Source organism: Rhizopus delemar, genomic scaffold, assembly GCF_000149305.1.
Source record: "Rhizopus delemar RA 99-880 supercont3.4 genomic scaffold, whole genome shotgun sequence".
NCBI lineage: Eukaryota > Fungi > Mucoromycota > Mucoromycetes > Mucorales > Rhizopodaceae > Rhizopus > Rhizopus delemar.
In genome coordinates this window covers 365,886-386,692 of record NW_027137830.1, presented here as the reverse complement: position 1 = coordinate 386,692, position 20,807 = coordinate 365,886, and the positions used below count along the sequence as shown (strand labels likewise).

Genomic DNA, 20,807 nt, shown 5'->3' with positions numbered 1-20,807 from the left:
TGATATATAAATATTTATTGAAGGAGAGTGAAGGGATATTTATGATGAATTAAACCAATCCCAGTTGAGATTCCAATTCATGTATTCGCTGTTTATAACCAATGACTTGTTGCTGTAGTAACCGAATATGATCGACTGATTTCCTTAATATGGCACCTTTATTTGGTTTAGTGTCATTTCCGATATTTACTGTTATTTCTTCAAGCATAGACTCTGGTAACAAAGTACCTAATTCTTGAATACGTTCATTGATATTTTCCCTTCTTCTTCTTTCAACTACGAAATAAGTTTTATGATTTATTATTCTACTGCAATTCTTATTTACCAGCATTGTGTGATTCTCTTCTTCTCCGTTTCTTTTCAGTTAATAATTGATGTCTATTAAATGATGTACACATATTACATATTAAACACAAGAGTCACAACAAAAATCTTACTGAATTTGTAAAGATTCTAAATCGCCCACATTTGTATTATTTAAAGCAGCCAGATAGCTTGTGTTAGCAGGAGCCGAGAAAGGTTGATGATTAAACAAGACGGGAGGACTCTGAGGAGAAACAGACAAGAGGGTGTCGTTGCTATGGAATTTCTGATGAAAGTCTGTGAGAAAGGATTGTGGATAAGGATTGGAAAGGACTGAAGAGGAATAATCAGAAGGAGATTCTTCAGACATTAAATCCAAGTCTGCCGTTCTACTTTTGACATCAAATTCATCAAAATCACTTAGCAGTGGAGATAAAAAGCTAGGTTGATTGTTATAATCATCAATCAATAGCTGTTGCTGCTGTTGTTGTTGCTGTTGTTGTTGCTGTTGTAAATGATATTCTGTAGGATTTTTTAACTTGAAAGTAGTCTCGGTCATTTTTTAAAATTAATAAATAAAATAAAAAAAAAGAAAAGAAAAGGCAAAGTAGTTAAATATATGCATACATAATCTGTGTGTGAAAAAAGCGGTCATTTAAACCAAAACAACAGAAAGAAGGAGCACACAGATGATTTATCAAGTGAATACAAGAGAGGTTTTATTATTGAACGAATAATGGAGGGTATAGATGACGTATGCTCATTCAATAAGGTTTATATCTTTGATTTCTTGATGACTTTTCTGTATTTTCATTAGTTGTAGATGATGGCTGCTGTTTTTGTTTTTTCAGTAATTGTAACTTTTGTTCTATTGCTTTAATCTTTGCATCTGTACAACTAAAAAAGAAAAATGGCATGAGTAATTGTACAACTTGTTAAATAAAGTACCTTGATTGTTGCATTAATTTTTGCCTATTTAATAAATGTGGATTTCGTCTGTCATCTTTATTGGTTGATGCCTATTTAAATGAGTTAACAAGTTAAAAGCTTTGTATTCTATTCTTACCATATGTGCAAAAGATACCACAATTGATTTACCTTTTATCGTTTTACCATGTAATGAATTTATGGCCTTTAATGCTTGCTAATAAAGTATAAGTAAACAAAATCAATTATTACTTTTATTTCTTACTTCTTTTGTTTCATATTCCAGAAAACAATAACCTCTTGGTAGCCCTTTCTTTGGTCCTGACCAATGAATTAAGCTATCAATATAAGTAATCTTTCCAAAGGGTTCAAATAACTTGACAATAGTGTATCTGTCATAGATTATAAGAATTGGTCTCTCTGAACTTTCCCCCACTCTATTACTTTTATTTACTCGTCAATAACATTTGCCAAGTTACCAATATATAACCTCTGAATAAATATTCTTTAGTTCTTTTTTTTTTATATTTCCTTTTTGCTCAATTATATAAATACCTTTGTGTTGGTTGTTGTTGTTGTTGTTGATTGTAAATTACTATTGTTTTTAAACATTATATGGTTAAAGAAGGAGAGAGAAAAAAAAAAAAAGTCGTAATGTAACTTTAATTCAAAAGCAGTCTTCAAATGCGAAAAATGACCAGTCGTATTTTTTGAAGAAAAGATGAGTAGTGATATTGAAAAAAGTACCATTGGAATTATCCAAGAGAAATTAGGAAAGTGTAGCAATGTTCTATGAAGAAAAATGTGTGCAAATCAATGCTATTCTAAACCAGATGCTGCAGAACTGTTAAGAAAAAACTATACAACATGTTTAAAAGTCATCTATCTGTTGATAGGACTATTCTCTGAATTTACATATTGTTAGATGAAATAGCTTAAAGTGTAATTGCTTCACTGCTCACTTTGTTTTTATTTTGAGCAATTTGACAACAACCAAAAGCTCTCTTTGAAGAATGCTAGAAATCGACCGTCTTATACTAGCAAGCTTGCTTTATTAATACAACTTTGAGGTATGGATTGATTCTGAAGTTCATACAATGCCATATATATATATATATATATTCTCAACCATACATACATTGATCATTCTCACTTTCATGTAAGCACATTAACCAATTCAACCAAAGATGTTTCTAACTTTCTTTTATTTTATGGTATATCTATTTGTGCATTTTTTTGTTTTCCATTTGGGTCTCTTTTCTTGTCAATTTTTACTGCCTCTTTTTCAATTATTTCACCCAACTTACCAATAATTAATAAACGTTGGTGTCTTTCTTATAGACAATAAAAGCTGGTGTACTAGCAGCCTCTTTGTGTTAAATAATGTAAAAAGATAGGTAAATGTTATAAATCTAACCTATTTCCAAAAGACGTATGATTTAGATGGCTCATGTACTACAACATTCTTATTTGTAATAACATATTGTGATTGATTTAGATACATGTGATAGTTGATAAACAAGGAGTGATTATTATTTAATTACTATTTGTTCACTCTATGTGTATTATAACGCAAGAAAAGTAAGGTATTTAATTAAAGGTTATTTAACATAGATATTAAAAGGGAACAGCACATCACTTTATTATATTTACAAACTTTTTTTAAAAGTCCTTAATGATGAAGCTTTAATCATTTTATCTTGTTACATGCTTGTTAAAAATATACATTCTATAAACGCTCTTTGACCCAGCCTTCAAGGCCATTAGCCAACCAAATTTCCTGTACACTTTTACCAAGTGCACCGACTTTATACAATTTCTTTTCGCCATTTTCCTTTTGCACTTGCACCTTTCCTTCAGCAACATGAATATCTACTTTCCATCCCGTACGCTTCGACAATTCCAAAGTACCAATTTCTTGCTTTAAATCATTGACCAATTCAGGACTCTCGATCAACAAAAGGGCATTATTGACCGAGTTACGTTTAAAGATATCAGAGTAAGAGCCAGCTACCATGATTTGAATACCGCGAGACTTGATAGCAGTGGCAGCCTGTTCACGAGAAGAACCTGTACCAAAGTTAAAACCACCCACGAGAACATCTCCAGCTTGAACCAAGTTGACAAAGTTGGGATCATAGTTCTCCATCACAACCTTTTTCATGTCTTCAGCAGTCATATCATCATTGTATGTATACTTTCCAGGGTAGATACCATCAGTATTTAGGTTATCAGCATGACAGAAGAGAAGTTCACCTCGGATAACAGAGGGAAAGTTAGGCAAAACCTCTGCAGAAGTAGTGGTATCATCATCACTAGAGGATGTGGTGTGGGTTTGGATATCAAAAATTGGCTTTTGGTAACTTGTTTGGCTTGTGGGGCCAGCAATTTTACCAGTTAAGGCAGAGGCAGCCACAACAGCAGGTGAAGCTAAATAGGCCAAGGCATTAGGAGATCCCATACGACCCTTAAAGTTACGATTGGTAGCCGAGATACCGATTTCACCATCCTTCAAAAGACCTGTACCCAAACCAACACAGGGACCACAACCAGCAGGCAATACCTTTGCTCCAGCTTCAATCAGAGCGTCCCAATCTCCAGACTCTTGTGCTTCCTTTTGTACTTCAGAACTAGCAGCGGCAACGTAGAATTCAACACCTTCTTTGATCTTGTGACCTTTAAGAACATTGGCGGCTTCCTTGAGATCACCAGCACGTGAATTGACACAGGACACGAGATAGGCCTTATTGATCTTGACCTCTTGCCCTTCGAGCTCGGCTAGGGGAGTAGCGACTTTAACAGAGTTGGGTCCCGAGACATGAGGCGAAAGAGTAGAGAGATCCAAGGTCAAAGTCTTTGCGTAGACTGCATCGGGTGAGGGCTTGATAGGTTGATCGATCAAGGCTTGAATCGTTTGATCGTTAATACGAGGATGAACAAAATGCTCGCCCTTCTTGACAGGAGGTAAGTTTTTGTTTTCAAAGTGTGTCAATTCCAATCGTCTTTGTCGCTTGCGCAAATAGTCAATGGTGGCTTCGTCCACAGGGAACACACCAGCCAAAGCACCCCATTCGGTCGTCATATTAGCAATTGCCAATCGATCTTCTACTGATAACCCCTTCAATCCTTCACCGTGAAACTCGATGGCTGTGTTGAGCACTTGGTCCTTATTAAACAAACCACACAAGGTGATGATGACGTCTTTGCCCGTGACACCAGCAGGTAATTGGCCTTCTAATCGAACCTTGACAACAGGCGGAATTTGCCACCAGGTACGGCCTGTGGCCCAGATGGCAGCTGCATCGGTACGGACAATGGGTGTGCCAAGGGCACCAATACCACCATACATGTTGGAGTGAGAATCAGAAGCGACGGTCAATGTGTTGGGGAATGCATAACCTTCTTCAATCATTACTTGATGCCCAATACCTCTACCAGCAGGATAAAAATCGACGCCTTGTTGTTTACCCCAAGCTTCGATGTTGGCATACTTTTGAATATTCTTTTCTGATTTATTTTGAACATCATGATCTAATGCGTATACAGGCTGTTTGGGATCATGGATCTTGGTAGCTCCAATTGACTTGAATCTGTAAAAATCGCCTTAGATACTTGCATTCCTTTTTTGTTTTATTCTCTAGACTTACTTGGGAATAACAGCACCAGTGTTATCATGAGTAAGGACATGATGAGGACGAATAGTGACATAATCACCACTCTTAACCTTGTATCCTTCAGGTAAATCTAATGCATATTTTTGAACGATTTTTTCAATCAAGTTTTGAGGAGAATCAGTGGCATAGTTTCGACTATAACGATAACAAGATGAAATCACTGGCTTTCTATAAAGATTAGCTCTTGAAATAGCTAAGAACATAATGGAGAGTGGGGAGAAATGTAAGAAAATAGTTTGAAAAATAACAAATAAGAATGATTTTTATAAGAAAAAAAAAAGTTGATGAGAGATTAGATTATCCATCTTATACCAAATGTGGAAAAAATATTTCGGTTGTCAAAATTAAACAAAAAAAATATCCAAGCTTGTGGATCATTTTATTTTATACGTTCTTTCTCTTTTGGTTCTATGGGGTTTTTTTTATCTAAGAAAGATTGTATCGGAATAGAGTTGAAAAATGATGAAAGTATAAATAAAAAGAGAGAAAAATAAAATAAAATTACAATTTAACATTCTTTCTAAGGGCTTCCTTATATTCTTTGATAGATCCTTCAAAGTTGCTAACATGTCCCTTATCACAAATCCAAATTTGTTCTGCAATTTGAGAAATTAAACGGAAATCGTGAGAAACAAGAACAACACCACCACTGAAACGTTTGATAGCATCAGCAAGAGAGTCGATAGATTCCATATCCAAGTGATTAGTAGGTTCATCCAATAAGATAATGTGAGGACGAAGAACAGCTAATTCGGCAAACACGAGACGAGACTTCAAACCATCAGACAAAGTCTTGATGAGTGATGTTTGATGAGCACCGGTCAAACCGTAACGACCGAGTTGACGACGCCAATGTTCAATATCAGTACCTTCCTCGGGGAACTTCTTACGCATGTAGTCAATAGGAGAGAGGTCCATATCCAATTGATCATTGGAGTGTTGAGAGTATTTACCAAGCTTCAAAGAAGTGTGCTTTTGAATACGACCTTCGGTAGGGACCAATTCATTGTCCATCAATTTAAGGAGTGTAGATTTACCAGCACCGTTGGGACCTACCAGGGCCACACGGGAATCCATATCCACAGCCAATTCAAGGTTTCTGTAAAGACAGTGGTCCAAGTTACCATCATAAGCAAATGAGACATCTTGGAAGGCCATGACGGGAGGAGGGAGCTTGGGCACATCTGTGAAGGAGAATTTAAATGCAGCTTCTTGTTCTACCTTTTCAATTAAACCAGCAGCCTCCATCTTATCAATAATCTTTTGTTTAGACTTGGCTTGTCTGACTAAGTTGGCATAAGTACCAGCGGAAGCAATGAATTTCTTGATGTGAGCAATTTCTTCTTGTTGCTTAGCATAAGCCTTAGCTTGGTTGACTTCATTTTCTTGCTTGGTCTTGACAAACATATCATAGTTACCACCATAGTAAATCAACTTACGTTTGTGGGTCAAGTGCATCATGTTGGTACAAACACCGTTCAAGAAATCTTGAGAGTGAGACACAATCACAAGAATACGGTCATAGGTCTTCAAGTATTCTTCAAGCCAGACAGTAGCTTCCAAATCCAAGTGATTGGTAGGTTCATCCAAAAGCAAAAGGGTAGGCTTAATGAAAAGAGCACGAGCCAAGGCTACTCTCATTCTCCAACCACCAGACATATCGCGAGTCTTCTTTTGCATTTGAAGGGTAGAGAAACCAAGACCGGACAAAAGAGTACAGGCTCTGGTTTCGAATGTAGCAGGATCCATGGCTTCAATACGTTCGTAAATATCGTCTAAAATTGGGTTATCTGCGCCATCTTCTTGGCCAAGAAGTTCTTCAACCTCCTTTTCGAGACGAGCAACTTCCTTTTGAGCAGAGTGGATGACAGCTTCAACAGCGTTGAAATCGGAAGGTTCAGCTTCTTGATTCAAGAGATAAATCTACATGATAAATTAGATTTCTACGCACAAACAAAAAAATAAAATAAAAAGAAACTTACATCGATGTGAGAAGGAATCTCGATATCACGACCAGCCAAAGAAGCCAAGAAGGTGGATTTACCAGAACCATTGGAACCAATCAAACCATAACGTCTACCAAAGTTAAGTTCAATGGAAGCATTATCAATCAAAACACGACCGTGGAAGTTGAGAGAGAAGGAGTCAATCTTGATATCTCTACTTCTTTCTTGAGAGGTATATACACCAGTAGCAGTACGGTCAGTGCTGATCTTCAAGTTTTCCATTGTTGGCATTTCGTCACCCGAGTTATTCTCAGATGTGGTGGCAGGAGTGCTCTTTCCAGACTTTCCACCCTTTTTGTCGGCTTTAGCGGCTCTAGCCGCAAGACGTTTGGCCTTCGATGCAGAAATAGCTCCAGTCATGATTGTAAGAAAGTATCAAAGGGAAAGAAAAAAGATAAAACAATTTGAGCGTGAAAAAGTTTTTTTCTGTTCTAAAGAGGGTGACTTTGAATTGTGATTGATTTGATTGGATATGTACAAATGCGGTAAAGATTGGTTCTTAATATGGATCGTATCTACTCAGTCAATCAAATGCTTGTTTGGGTCAAAAATTTTTTTACTGGTTTTCCTTATTCTTATTTAGCATGGCTTCGATAATGTTAATTTGAACAGTTTCGGGTGTTTCTCTTGAATATCTGAATATGTGACATTAACACCTAATAACAATGCTATCATTGGTTATTTATAGGAGTAAAAGAAGAGCTGATAACATTAAAAGATGCAATTAATCAAAGTATAATCTCCTTTTTTTTTTTGCTGGGTTTAAGCTGTTAGTGCATTATTTTTTAACGCAACAAATACATATAATCTACCTTACTGCACTTAAAATGACACTAGAAATATAATAAAGGAAGCAATAGTAAAAAGAATTGCAGAGAAATTGTTGAGTTGTTCCTATTCTTTGTATATGATATACCATATTGATGCTTACTAGTTAATATTAAAAATAATCAAAGAATTATTTTTCATTTTTAGTATAGTTCATTTTAAATGATTCTTTTATTTTCTCTCCTTTGGTGAAGGCTGCTGTTAGTCATTTTACAATTCTTTTTTATGAGGTTTGCTATCATATTTTTTTTTGTTTTTGTTTTATTACTTTTCTACACCAGTGTATCCTGTGTTATAGTTATCAATGGTTATCTTACGCCAGCATGCTACGTAGATGCTTTCTTGGTGTAAAATAGAAGCTGTAGAAGATATGGCAGCCTAATTTGTGTATAACTTCTAAAGCAAACAATGAGAAAGAGTTGTAACAAAGTTTCTATAGAAGCTGCAAACCCGTAAATAAAGAAATAAAGAAAAAAAAAAAAACGTTTTACTGAGAGTTTTATAGATCACAGGAACAGAAAGTCAACACAGATTTAATGTGTAGATGATCTATACATTCGTGATACTATATTAGGACCGTTATCTTGATTATTTATTAAGGATTTTTTCTAATGATAATTCTTTGTCTGTTTACAATGGTTATGTGCAATAGAGCAATTTTATTTAAATTACATAATCAACTCAAGGAAATACAATTATCAGGAAACTAACTTTTGCAATATAGAACAAATTTCCGTTGAAAAATCAAAAAAATGAGTATAGCTAAAACCCTTTCTTTAACAATCTGGGCGAATATTTATTACGGTTTTCAAACAATTTAACATACAAGTGATGCAAGTCCTACCATTTCTTCTCTTAATTCATCCATGATTTCTTGAATCTTTTCAACTACTTCTTTTAACCTTTGAAGCATATTAATTTTAAAGAAAATCATTATTTTTTTCTCTTTCTTAAAAAATACCTTTGTTGGTGTTGATTGATTGTTTCGTCATAATCTTTATCTGTTTCTTTTGCTTGAATTGTCAATATTTGTATTTGCACAGTCTAACAATAGAGGTATAAGTTGAAGCTGTCAGCATATATAACTCATGCTATTAAAAACCTCTTGCAATTTTTTTCTTTCTGTCTCTTGCAAGTCTCGGATCATACGAGCAATCACTTTATTTGATATGTCTCTTTCAATATTTTGAATCTCCATTGAAACATCCTGAAAGCCTTCCGTTACAATTCTACAAATGGAATGGTATTGTTCTGCTGGGCATTTTTCACTTAGGTAATCCTTAAATGCACTAATAAAAGTTAATATAAGAAATGTTTTCGTGCAAATGAAATTTACATTTCAAACTCTTGATAAAGTTCATTTCGAGTATTTTGTGCTTTGAATAAGTTTTGCAACTGCTTTGACAAAAGTTCGTTTTGTTCTAAGGTTGAATTTGACATTCGTGGAAATGAAAACACAAGGAAAGCGTAGCATCCCAAAAAAAATGCAAGCTGTCATTGCGCGGTTTTAACTTAAGAGATCAAGTAGTATTCATTCAGAGCGCACAGTGAGCAGAGCTCTATATGGGAATGTATTAGATTATAGCTCATTTTGGCTGAACGTCAATTTGATATTGAATATGATTTCTGTCTTTTTACAGGTATTGAATGCATACTCTAATGTCTATTTTGTTGTAATTGTTTAATGATCAAGCTTCAACTCATTTGCCTTGAATATGGGCTACAAACTCAGAAATAGTACTCTTTGAATTTAATCGTATGATTTTCTATTGTATAAAAAAGATGTCAATGATAAAAAAAAGTTTTTTCTTAACTTACTTTTTTTGTAAAATATGGCTCCTTCTTCAACTGGTGAACCTCAAGCAAAGCGACAAAAGGTATGCATTCAAGACAAGTTTCGCCCTGGATTATTTGACAAGAGCTTTCGAGACATGCTCCGAAATTCAATTCAATCCTCCAAGCCTTATCCACATTGCAAGGTATCAAACCTGATCGATCAAGATCTTTTACGTCGTGTACAGCAAGAGATCTATAAGCATCTTCATTTTACTACTAAAGAAACAGACATTTACAAGGTCAATCAGACTGGTGACTTGGCGAACTTGGATGGTCTGAGCGATCTAGAACAGCTGCGCCTGCCCGCCCTACGCGAGCTGAGAGAGGCTTTGAGTTCTGATATCTTTCGAAATTTTGTTTCGGATGTGACAGGATGCGGTGCACTCTCGTCAACGCAGATGGACATGAGTGTGAATACCTATACTGCTGGGTGCCACTTGCTTAATCATGATGATGTGATTGGCACTCGTCGCGTTTCATTCATCTTATACATGCCTGATGAGCCTTGGTATCCTTCTGATGGTGGTGCACTTGAATTATATCCGGTCACAGAGCGAGATACACCGGCAAATGAGCCAACAGTGAGCGTTCCACCAGAGTGGAATCAATTCTGTATGTTTACTGTCTTGCCTGGCTACTCATTCCATTCAGTGGAGGAAGTAGTAGCTGAAGAAAAGCGTCGGTTGAGTATCCAAGGCTGGTTCCATTTCCCTCAAGAAGGCGAGGATGGATACGTAGAGCAATCAGTGATCGGAATACCTTCACTGCAACAGATCGAAAAGCCATTGGACGCTCAGCAAGAACCCTTTTGTGAATACACCACAGAACTTACTGCTACTTTAACCAAGGAAGATCGTGAAATTCTTGCAGATTGGATTAATCCTGATTACCTCAAAGCAGAATTTTTGACTAAAATTTCAGATAAATTTATTGAAGATTCAGCCGTACAGTTGAAGAAGTTCTTAAAAGAGGAGCTATGGCAAGAAATTGCAACAGCAACTTTGGAGGCAGATAGATGTGATGGATTAACGGATGGCAAGATGCCTCCTCATGGTGTTGGTGTCCGAGGTAATTGGTTTGTTCAGGGTCCACCTGTCTCTCAAAGATTCCTTCGTCTGTCAAATGAATCACATAAAGAAGAGAAGACGTCAAACATTTTTCAAAGGCTGCGTTCTTTCTTGGAAACAGATACTTTTCGACGCTGGTTAGCAGTAGTATCAGATTTAGAACCCAAGGGATATCGTGGGATGGCCCGCAGATTCCGCCCAGGACATGACTTTACGTTGGCTACAATGCATCAGAAAAACCGCCCATTTTTAGATGTCACACTGTGTTTAGCATCTCAGGAAGCAGAAAAATGGGAATCCTGTGAGTATGGTGGATACGAGTGTTATATGGCCGCAGGAGAAGAAGAAAATGATGATCCAGCTACATATCGATCCTCAGATGAAGGCGTCTTATTGACAATACCAGCTGGTAGCAATGAACTTTCGATTGTCCTGAGAGATGAAGGCGTAATCAGATTTATCAAGTATGTCAGCGCAAGAGCACCAGGAGCTCGATGGGATATTGCTTATGAGTTTGACTTGGCTGCATGATGAAATTTCCAAATATAGAAACTTTTATTTTTAAATAAATTTTCATTTCACCTTTTTTGTATATTCTTTTTCTTTATTTTCTTTTTAAATAACAGAATGAATCTTTCAAGAATGTCAACTAGCTTATATGATGCACCCGGATTACTATATGTTGGCTTTAACCAAGATCAAGGTTGTTTTGCTATTGGACTCAATACTGGATTCCGAGTTTACAATTGTGATCCTTTAACAGAACATTCACGGAATGGTATATGTGTTTTTCTTTTTTGGTGACAAGCTAACCTCATTACTTTTTAGAGTCGGAAGAAGGGGGCATTTCAATTGTTGAAATGTTGTACCGTACCAATTACTTGGCACTCGTGGGAGGAGGCAGAAACCCAAGATATGCACCTAATAAAGTGGTTGTGTATGACAGTAAAAATACAAAACCGGTGTTCGAGCTAGAATACAAGTCAGAAGTTAAAAACGTTAAACTAAGGAAAGATAGGTAAAGAAAAAAGAATGGGCTATAATAAAAAGGAGAGAGTACACTAATATAAGAAAAAGGCTGACAGTTATACTTCAAAACAAAGTCTATGTTTATCATTTCAGTATGCCACCACAGTTATTACATACATTTGAAACATGCGACAATGAGAAAGGTATGGAAAGAAAAGGAGAGGGAGGAGAGCAATCGTTATAAAGAAAAGGCTGTAAACAGAAGGATGATTAGGTCTTGCAGCAATATCAACATTACCCAACCACGCTATATTAGCAATACCAGGTAAACGAAAGGGATACGTGCAAACGATCGATTTAAATACTCTTGGCTATTATGCATCTACTGAAAATGAGCAATTACCACCACTACTTACGCAACCTACTCATGATCCAAATACCCGCACTACCGTCAATGTAAGCATGATCCATGCCCATTCCGGAAAATTAAACTGTCTATCATTAAACCAAGACGGGACTCGTTGCGCAACAAGTAGTGATAAAGGTACACTAATACGAGTGTTTGATACAACTACTGGTACCTTACTACACGAACTCAGACGAGGCGTCGACCGAGCGGAAATTTACTCAATCGCATTCAATTCCGAATCCACTCGACTTTGTGTTTCATCTGATAAGGGTACCATTCATCTATTCAATCTTGATCCTTCTGTTGTTACCGAGCAGAAGCTACGAGGGCCTGTTTATGGCGAAGTACCCGCTCAGACTGTGTCATCTCCTAACGGACTCACTCATTCCGGTAACCGTGGAAGTTCGCTGAGTTTTATGAAGAGCGTGCTGCCGAAATATTTCAGCTCAGAATGGAGCTTTGCAAATGCTAAAATAATAACAGAAAGTAGATGCTTGGTTAGTTTTGGAAGTCAAAAAAATACAATTATTGCTATTTGTGCAGACGGCAGTTGTTACAAGTTTTCATTTGACCCAAAAAAGGGAGGCGAATGTTCAAGAGAGTCATTTGAAAGATTTTTGAAGCGAGAATAATAATAAAAAACGGATTATTACTTTAAAGTATCCTTGTTTTTTATTTTTTAAAAAAGCAACATAGAAAATTAAAATTAAAAAACAGGTATTAGCAAACTTCCATTGTAAAAACATTTAGCTACATGTTATTTTTTAAAGTCTAATTTGTCTTTAGAATAGAGTTTTTATATACAATTTATAATAAAGTCATCAAAAAAGGAACGTTTAAAGAGGTATTCATGATCAAAAAAGAGAAAAGTGCGCTTCTTGCACATACACATTAGCGGAATTACTCTGTAGACTTGGTAAGGAAAACAGAGTGTTGTCCACCAGCAGCAACACGGACAATCTTGCTTGTACCCAAATTCTTGCCCTTCAACTTACATGGTACGGGCTCATCATCATCGTTTCCGTTACCAATTGCGTTACTGGAATTGAAACCCCAAGAATAACCTTCGCCGTTAATACAGGCTGTAAGGACAAATTCAGAACCAACTGATATTTGAGAGACAGGAGGCAAATTAGGGACCTTGGTAGCCACAGGAATAATGAATTTAAATGCAGATTCTGTAGAACTGAGCTTCAAGGGAGCAATCACATCCTCTGGAAGACCCAATTGGTTAGCATCACCGCGACCAAAGGTAAAAACTTCGCCAGCTTCATTTACAATCACAGTAAAGTGCTCACCACCGTCTACTGCAACAATGGTACCAATAGATTCGGGCAAAGGCACAAGGGTGGGTGAAAAGATCACTGGCTCTTCAGAGTTAGCACACTGTCTAAAGTTATTCAAACCCCAGGCATAAAGTTGGTTGTCATGAGTGACGGCAAGGGAATGGTAAGAACCAGCCCCAATCAACTTGACATTCTTTAACGAAAGAGGCTCACAGCGAAGTGAATCCTTGGGATGACGAGAAGAAATTCGACGACCCAACTGTCCTTGTTCACCATAGCCCCAAGTGAAAAGGCGACCATCGGCTGATAAAGCCAAAGAGTGATTAGTTCCAGTAGTGATATCAACAATTGTTTCCTTGGAAAGAGAAGAAAATAAAAGTGGTGTACTCTGTTGACTTAAAGTAGGACTGAAACCAAAGGCACCGTCCGCACCGCGATACGTACCCCAAGTATACAGGTTACCGTCTTTTGTAAGAGCCATGTTAATACAGTCGCCCGCAACAACTTTCACAAAGGTCTCTTCGATCTCAATCTTGACAGGCTCATCATTCTTTCCTTCACGGCCTAAGACTCCTTCATCAGTACATCCCCAAGAAAACAACTATAAAATAGGAGATCAGCAAGTTTAATACATAGTAAGACAGATTTTTTTTTGACTTACGCTTCCTTCAGGTGTCATAGCAAAAGAATGAAGTCCACCAGAAATCACGTCAACGAAATCGATATCGATTACAGATTTGATGGGAACAGGACGGTTCTTCTCGTCACCTTCAATACCAAGCTGTCCAAAATCATTTGTACCGCAAACAAATATGTGGCCCGATGTAGTGGGACGTTCGACAATGTTGTTTAAAACAGCACGAACTTTTTTTTTAGAACGTTTGATATCAGGTGTTGAACGAGTACGTTTATTGGATTTCTCGGGGGCAGAAGGAGCATTACGCTTGGAACCGGCTATCGTAAAAAAAAAAGAGGAAATGGTTCATTTATATGTAAATAATCAGACCATTCCAGTACTTACCCATATTATGACTATTAAAAGAAGAGACTTGAAAGAAGAAGAAAAATTTTTTAGGGCAAATATAATTTTATTCAACAAGCTAAATTACAGAAATTGAAGTCGGAGAACTATTTTGAAAACAGTCACTGCTTGAAGAGTCCATCAGCATGGACAAAGTTAATCTGCTTTACCTACTTATCTGCAAACTCATAAACGTGCAAGAGAAAACAAGAAATGAAAATAAAAGAATTAAGGGTTGTTTGAATGCTCAAAATGATACTACCAGGAACTTTTAATAGACTTGTACTAAAAACAATTTGAATAATTGATACAATTCTACAAGTCAAGCTAATTATCTCGGAGTATAGACTTGGACATAACAATCTATTGTTACAAACCCTGTATATAAGAACAGTTGATAAAATTTCTTTATGATCCAAGTTATTAGCAATTGCATTCGATCGTAAGTGCCTTACAACCTTATCTTAAGCCTCATCACTTCCTTATACTCACTTCCGACTTTTTTTTTTTACATACACAGTTAAAGAATAAACAGTAACAGCACGGTCCAACTTGGCTCTGCGGCCATTAAATGGGCTCCGAAGGACCCCATCCTAGGCAAACCACTTCCTGATAATCCCTTCATTGCTAAGCTCAGGGTACCCAACTGCAATACTTGTCTGTCAAAATATGCTCGTCAGATATGGAAAAACTACTGTGGCATCGAGCCAGAAACATATATGGCATTGTATGAACTTCAGAATCAATCCATACCTCAAAGTTGTATTAATAAAGCAAGCTTGCTAGTATAAGACGGTCGATTTCTAGCATTCTTCAAAGAGAGCTTTTGGTTGTTGTCAAATTGCTCAAAATAAAAACAAAGTGAGCAGTGAAGCAATTACACTTTAAGCTATTTCATCTAACAATATGTAAATTCAGAGAATAGTCCTATCAACAGATAGATGACTTTTAAACATGTTGTATAGTTTTTTCTTAACAGTTCTGCAGCATCTGGTTTAGAATAGCATTGATTTGCACACATTTTTCTTCATAGAACATTGCTACACTTTCCTAATTTCTCTTGGATAATTCCAATGGTACTTTTTTCAATATCACTACTCATCTTTTCTTCAAAAAAATACAATATATAAACCGGACAAGTCAGTAACTGAGAAATTTAGAACAGTCATGTGTAAGCACATGCATTTATTAAAATAAGTCATAATATTCAAGTATGATATGCATACCTGAAAGAATGAAACAATGTATTTATTTAAGCTGTTCTTTCTTCCTTTAATTCAACTACGACACTTTGAACAAGCAGTATCAATCAGAAAAATGATGATCTTCGTCAGAGCCGTCTACAGACTTCAACCAATCTTCTTCGCTAACGGCGTCCCAACTTTCTTCTGTATCAGATAAGCCTTTCCTTGAAGGAAAAGTAGAATCGCTTCTTTCAGATTGGGCATCTGCTGTAGAGGGAATAGGAAACCGAAGTTCTTGAGGTTCAGTATAAGAAGATAAGGAGTGATATAAAGAACCATTTTCGACTGCTGTTGCTGCCATAGTTTCTTTACTTCTTTCCTCTTCTTCCTGTTGACAGTGGTCTACTTGTGAGTCCTGCTTATGATCATCAGAAGCAATTTTTCCTGTAATGTTCAAGCTATTTTGAAATTCATCTGAAAAAGAATTCATGGCACTGTCTTCTTCGGCATCCATAAACGGATTAAAAGAATCACCCAAAGGATGCTGTATAGAAGTAGCATTGGTGATAGTGCTCGATGAGTTATTGAGTTCACTTTCCGTATTTTTCCTCAAAGCTTCCCAACGGTTCTGTAATATTTCTTCTTCTCTGTCAAGAAAAGCTTGTTCTGCCATCAACCGGCGTCTTCTTTCATTGATACTATTTTCCATTTCAGAAAGTTCGTATTGATCTGAATTAAGCTAACAATAAGAGATTAATAAACTTATTCTTCTTATTAAAAGAAGTTACTAACTTTTTCATTATCGAGTGAGCTTTGAGAGTGTCCTCTTCTATTTCTTAGTTCATACTGATCATTCAATGAGGACCTGTTATTGTTTCTGAAGGTATATGGGTCATCCTCTTCATTTTTCTCATCCATTTCACGATCAATCAAATCACGATCATCTTCGAATTCAAAATCATTATTCATTCTCTGACGGTAGGATTTTTGATAACTGTAGCCGTCATCAGAAGATTTATAATGACTTCTTACATATTCTTCATATTGTTGTCTTTCTTGATATTCGTCATATAAGTTCGATGCAAACTCATAACCACCCCAAATGATAAGAACACCACCAAGAACACCACCACCAACAATGGCTGCAAGAACCAATGGATGCATTTCTTTTTTTAAAAAAGGAAGAAAAAGAAAAAAAAATGTTTTTGCTGCTGCGAGAAAATATAAAGTTAGGGAGAGAAACCGAATATGGAATATTTGTGTGATTAAACCAATCCTTATTAAGTAAAGATAAATAAAGACACTATTTAGCTTTTTCTTTGAAATCCAATCAAAAAATAAATGTACAATAATATATTTTATATTCTGTAATAAGAACCTTTTTTTTTAGTATTACAGCGTTTTCACTAGTATTGGCTTGAAAAAAAAATTTATGCAGACAACCAAATTATTGAAGTTCCCAATTTAGTTTATGAGCGCTGTTAAATTTTGTGTATATGACATTCAAGTATTTTGCGTCAAAAAAAATAAATAAATTTTTATGCTAACTATGTCCTTTCATAAAACTAATAATAACTTGAAAATTTTCAACGTACAGTCAAACCTATGGGTTTTGGCGTTTTCTTAAAAATGAATTGCGGAAAGACAAAAATAAATGTCGGGAATATATTACTTTGGTTAAAAACAATTGTCCTCCATCATGTGGCTACCTAAGTCCAATGCAGAATGTGGACGCTGTATACAGTGGAGGTTAGACTGACGAGCCTAGACCATATCCCAAGTATCCCACACAACACCACTCAAAGAATCATGCTATCGACTGCCTTACTGTGCACTGACGCTTATTTATACCCGAAACTATAAAAGATCCATTGCCATTCCTTATGAATAAGCTCCCACTACATCATTTAGTTCCCTCTGGGGTCGTCCTCTCCTGGTCACAGCAATGGCCGATTATATACTCCATACTGAACGAATTAGACCAGTTGCACCATGCGAAACAGACCCCTATCAAACACCCACATAGTCAGAAGCTTCTTATATGGCCAAGTCAATTCCTCTAATATCCCTTTGATGACTCCACTCATTCCTTTCCCTTTTACATTGTTTATTTTTTTTATCTCAAAGATGCTTTTTCCTAACATTAACTTCCTAATGGATTGACCTGGTTGGGACGGACATTTGTATTTTTAATTTTATGCGTTCAATTGGACTTTAAATAAAAGGTTATGTTTAAACGAAAACAAATGTCGGAACAAGCTAGCTATAATCGACTCAGTTGTAGACCTTCTGTATCTGTTTTTGTCCCTCTTTCCTCTAATAAAAATATAATATAATGATGAATACCTTTTTCTATAAAGATGGACGGGAAATCATTTTTAATGAGGAATCAGAAAGTTTACGTTCCGATGGAGGATGTGTTGGCACATGTCGCAAGAATATCTGTGCACAATAACCTCAATAATTTTATTTATAAAATTGCAAAATAATAGCTGAATAACTTATCTCTTTCATCGCCACTTATCCATATTATAATAGTCTTATAATACAATCAAATGGAGTTAAAGAAGGAAGCACATTTTCATTTCACAGTTAAATTCAGTTACTGTCAAATCAACACCAAAGGGTAGTTTTCTAATTTCTGTATAAGGTTTAATTCAAACTTCTCAATTTTATGATTGAAAATCCGAGTACTAATTGATAGTCTTCAACTGTAGAAAATAAATAATAAGAGTGAATAGTAAGAGTTGATAAGAAAGGGGATAACTTTGTTTGAAAAGAATAAAAATAAAATAACAGTATTTGAAGTTGATCCAGATCAACAATATTAGTCGAACTTGAGGCATCCAAAATTAGACTTGTCCGCTTCACTACTCTGTGATTTTGAATTCAAGTGAAATCGCCATCAAGGATTGGAGATAGGAATCGTACGTAAAACGTCTTTCTTTTGTGAGGAAACTAATTGCATGGAAACTTTTAAAACAAAAACGCAACTTAATAAACATAATCATGATGGTCATAGTTTACAATTAACAGCCTTAATTCAAAACAGTAAGTCTACAGAATATATCTTATTCTTTCATCAATTAGGCCAATCTCTAGCCTCATACACTGTCAATAAAACTGCGTGTAACTTTATTTGACCAAAATGCAATAGTAATTTAAAGTCGACTTCAATCTTCAAGACACATGCAAAACGGCACAACCAATTACCAAAGATCAAGAAAGGAAAAAGAGATATGAACGATGGCATTTTGCCACCCATAGCCAAACTGCCAAGAACTTACAGTAAAAGCTATATCAAAACTGCCCAACGCACATCAAATGATATGAAGACATTTACCAAACCTATCGCTGCTGCTGGATTGGAATATAACATGGAAGACCAACAAGAAAGCATGATTCTTACTGATATAATAAACTTGATGCCGATTGCATTATTATCAGAATCACGATCATACTATCTATTTGGTAACGCAACTGATGTCCAAGAATTACATATAAAGCATCCAGAGGTTATTTTCTCTATTCCACCTGATCCCTGTAACCCACCAAAAGATCACGAGGCTGACTACACTTTGTTTATGTTCCTAATGAATAGCAGTTATATGATGTCCTTCCTTTCTCCCTTTTTCTTTATTTCTGTAAAACTTTTACTAGCCGACCTACTTGCTACGCTCGCTCAACGGCCGTCATCGCCTCACGGCTCGGATCCTGGCTTCCCCCCACCCACCACTCACACCAGTTAATTGAGTGTTAATAAAATGTAATGTTATTGATAATATTGTTTATAAAGCAACATGTGTGTTTTAACAGCAAGAAAAAAGTTATTTACAGTAGCGGACAAAACTGGTGCACAAAACTTTTTTTCAGCTTTTAACTACCATTACTTGCTCATGGTAATTGCGATGGTCATAAAACTACATTAGAAGGAAGATATATTAGTTATTAATACTATTAAATAGTGCACGATCCTCAGATTGCTCAATTTCTGAATCAAGTGTATGTCCCAACTGAGCCATGGAACGAATCACTTTACATAAAAAAGAAAATCTCATCCAGGGATATTTTTTCTTTGATTATGTTATATACAACTAGATTTGATGAGAAATCGTTGTTATCTTTCATAAAGTGGTACAATACCAAGAAAGTTTTATATATAAATCAAGAACAGGAACGAAAAGTATTGAAGGATCAAAACGGTTCAAAGTTTCGATATCGAGTCTTATGGACATTAAAAAATAAATATTTGAATAGCATTGCTTTATCAATTACGGAGCATCTGCCAAAGTACTAGGTATATGTCAAGAACCTCAAGAGAAATAACTTCACAGTCATTGGATACGCCAGAAAGTCTCCAGGACAGGAACATCAGGAAGTGAGAGTGGGTTTGATTCAAAAAATGGTCAACAAATTGTATGACACGTTGCTTGTGGATAAAGTACTTGTCACTACGTCATCGCGAGCAAATGATACCATTACATCCCGCGACACGAATGGAAAAAATGCCCAATTGACGCTTTTGAACCAAGTGCATAGAAATACTCAAGGTAATAAACGTAAAACACTTAATTCTAATCAAATTACTCACAATATCATATATATCTATTGGAATATATCTGCACATCAAAAGACAACTGTCTAGTCTTAAAAGTACTGGATTATTCATGAAGTCCTTACGACGACTCTACTCTCAATATTTATTCAGTTTTATACAGTATATATTTGATATACCTAAAAAAAAGCTGTGTAAATGCATTCTTTTTTTTTTTTTTTTTTTTTTTCTACGTATAGTGTGTATGTCGATCTGTACCATTTTGGTCTAAACATTTCATTGGCCTAAAAGTGACAAAATAGTAAAGACAACTTCAACTCCTGAGAGTTCGCCACTAGACTAATGAACTCAGTGAAATCTAAGGAGCTTAAAATAAAAGTAGTTAAAATTGCTGTACTCTAAGTATACATATATAATAGATTAAGAATCTGTTTCAGCATCATTGCTGAATATGGCTGTTCTATCATTACCAGGGATTTAATTAACTAAATATGAATAAACAAATTAAGAAAAAAAGTACTATATAACATGGTTATATGTAGCGCCTCCATTATTTTAAGCTTTGTAAGTCATGTACTGGATTCTTGTATTGTTTTAAACTTTGCTTTAAAAAACCTGCCTCTTTTCCCCCTCAAGTTATTCTATATATTATAATCTATACCAATTATGGCATTGTCAATAATTTTTTTTAATAGGCAGTCCCTTTTGTTTGTGTATAAGAGGATAGCCTGTAGTTGTTAGG

General features: G+C 35.8%; 9 protein-coding genes across 9 annotated transcripts; 2 read left to right on the top strand and 7 right to left on the bottom strand.

The window, feature by feature from the left end:
• Positions 1-317: 317 nt before the first annotated feature.
• RO3G_05657 (uncharacterized protein) lies at positions 318-862 on the bottom strand (the record flags this gene model as incomplete). The annotated part of the gene is made up of 2 exons (XM_067660247.1): positions 318-378; positions 438-862. 2 exons carry the CDS (start codon positions 860-862, stop codon positions 318-320), a joined length of 486 nt encoding a protein of 161 aa, XP_067516348.1.
• Positions 863-1,067: 205 nt separating this feature from the next.
• On the bottom strand, positions 1,068-2,334 carry RO3G_05656 (uncharacterized protein; the record flags this gene model as incomplete). The annotated part of the gene is made up of 7 exons (XM_067660246.1): positions 1,068-1,200; positions 1,252-1,322; positions 1,370-1,447; positions 1,496-1,622; positions 1,685-1,720; positions 1,786-1,825; positions 2,292-2,334. 7 exons carry the CDS (start codon positions 2,332-2,334, stop codon positions 1,068-1,070), a joined length of 528 nt encoding a protein of 175 aa, XP_067516347.1.
• Positions 2,335-2,959: 625 nt separating this feature from the next.
• On the bottom strand, positions 2,960-4,938 carry RO3G_05655 (uncharacterized protein; the record flags this gene model as incomplete). Its single annotated transcript, XM_067660245.1, has 2 exons — positions 2,960-4,803; positions 4,878-4,938. 2 exons carry the CDS (start codon positions 4,936-4,938, stop codon positions 2,960-2,962), a joined length of 1,905 nt encoding a protein of 634 aa, XP_067516346.1.
• Positions 4,939-5,405: 467 nt separating this feature from the next.
• On the bottom strand, positions 5,406-7,270 carry RO3G_05654 (uncharacterized protein; the record flags this gene model as incomplete). The annotated part of the gene is made up of 2 exons (XM_067660244.1): positions 5,406-6,827; positions 6,887-7,270. The coding sequence occupies 2 exons, from the start codon at positions 7,268-7,270 to the stop codon at positions 5,406-5,408; spliced, it is 1,806 nt and encodes a 601-aa protein (XP_067516345.1).
• Positions 7,271-8,555: 1,285 nt separating this feature from the next.
• Positions 8,556-9,178, bottom strand: RO3G_05653 (uncharacterized protein; the record flags this gene model as incomplete). The annotated part of the gene is made up of 4 exons (XM_067660243.1): positions 8,556-8,640; positions 8,700-8,782; positions 8,841-9,027; positions 9,075-9,178. 4 exons carry the CDS (start codon positions 9,176-9,178, stop codon positions 8,556-8,558), a joined length of 459 nt encoding a protein of 152 aa, XP_067516344.1.
• A 392-nt stretch (positions 9,179-9,570) lies between these two features.
• On the top strand, positions 9,571-11,172 carry RO3G_05652 (uncharacterized protein; the record flags this gene model as incomplete). The annotated part of the gene is made up of 1 exon (XM_067660242.1): positions 9,571-11,172. The coding sequence occupies one exon, from the start codon at positions 9,571-9,573 to the stop codon at positions 11,170-11,172; it is 1,602 nt and encodes a 533-aa protein (XP_067516343.1).
• Positions 11,173-12,919: 1,747 nt separating this feature from the next.
• On the bottom strand, positions 12,920-14,330 carry RO3G_05651 (uncharacterized protein; the record flags this gene model as incomplete). The annotated part of the gene is made up of 3 exons (XM_067660241.1): positions 12,920-13,906; positions 13,967-14,259; positions 14,327-14,330. The coding sequence occupies 3 exons, from the start codon at positions 14,328-14,330 to the stop codon at positions 12,920-12,922; spliced, it is 1,284 nt and encodes a 427-aa protein (XP_067516342.1).
• A 1,301-nt stretch (positions 14,331-15,631) lies between these two features.
• Positions 15,632-16,674, bottom strand: RO3G_05650 (uncharacterized protein; the record flags this gene model as incomplete). The annotated part of the gene is made up of 2 exons (XM_067660240.1): positions 15,632-16,249; positions 16,303-16,674. 2 exons carry the CDS (start codon positions 16,672-16,674, stop codon positions 15,632-15,634), a joined length of 990 nt encoding a protein of 329 aa, XP_067516341.1.
• Positions 16,675-18,658: 1,984 nt separating this feature from the next.
• RO3G_05649 (uncharacterized protein) lies at positions 18,659-19,259 on the top strand (the record flags this gene model as incomplete). Its single annotated transcript, XM_067660239.1, has 2 exons — positions 18,659-18,666; positions 18,800-19,259. The coding sequence occupies 2 exons, from the start codon at positions 18,659-18,661 to the stop codon at positions 19,257-19,259; spliced, it is 468 nt and encodes a 155-aa protein (XP_067516340.1).
• Positions 19,260-20,807: the final 1,548 nt, after the last annotated feature.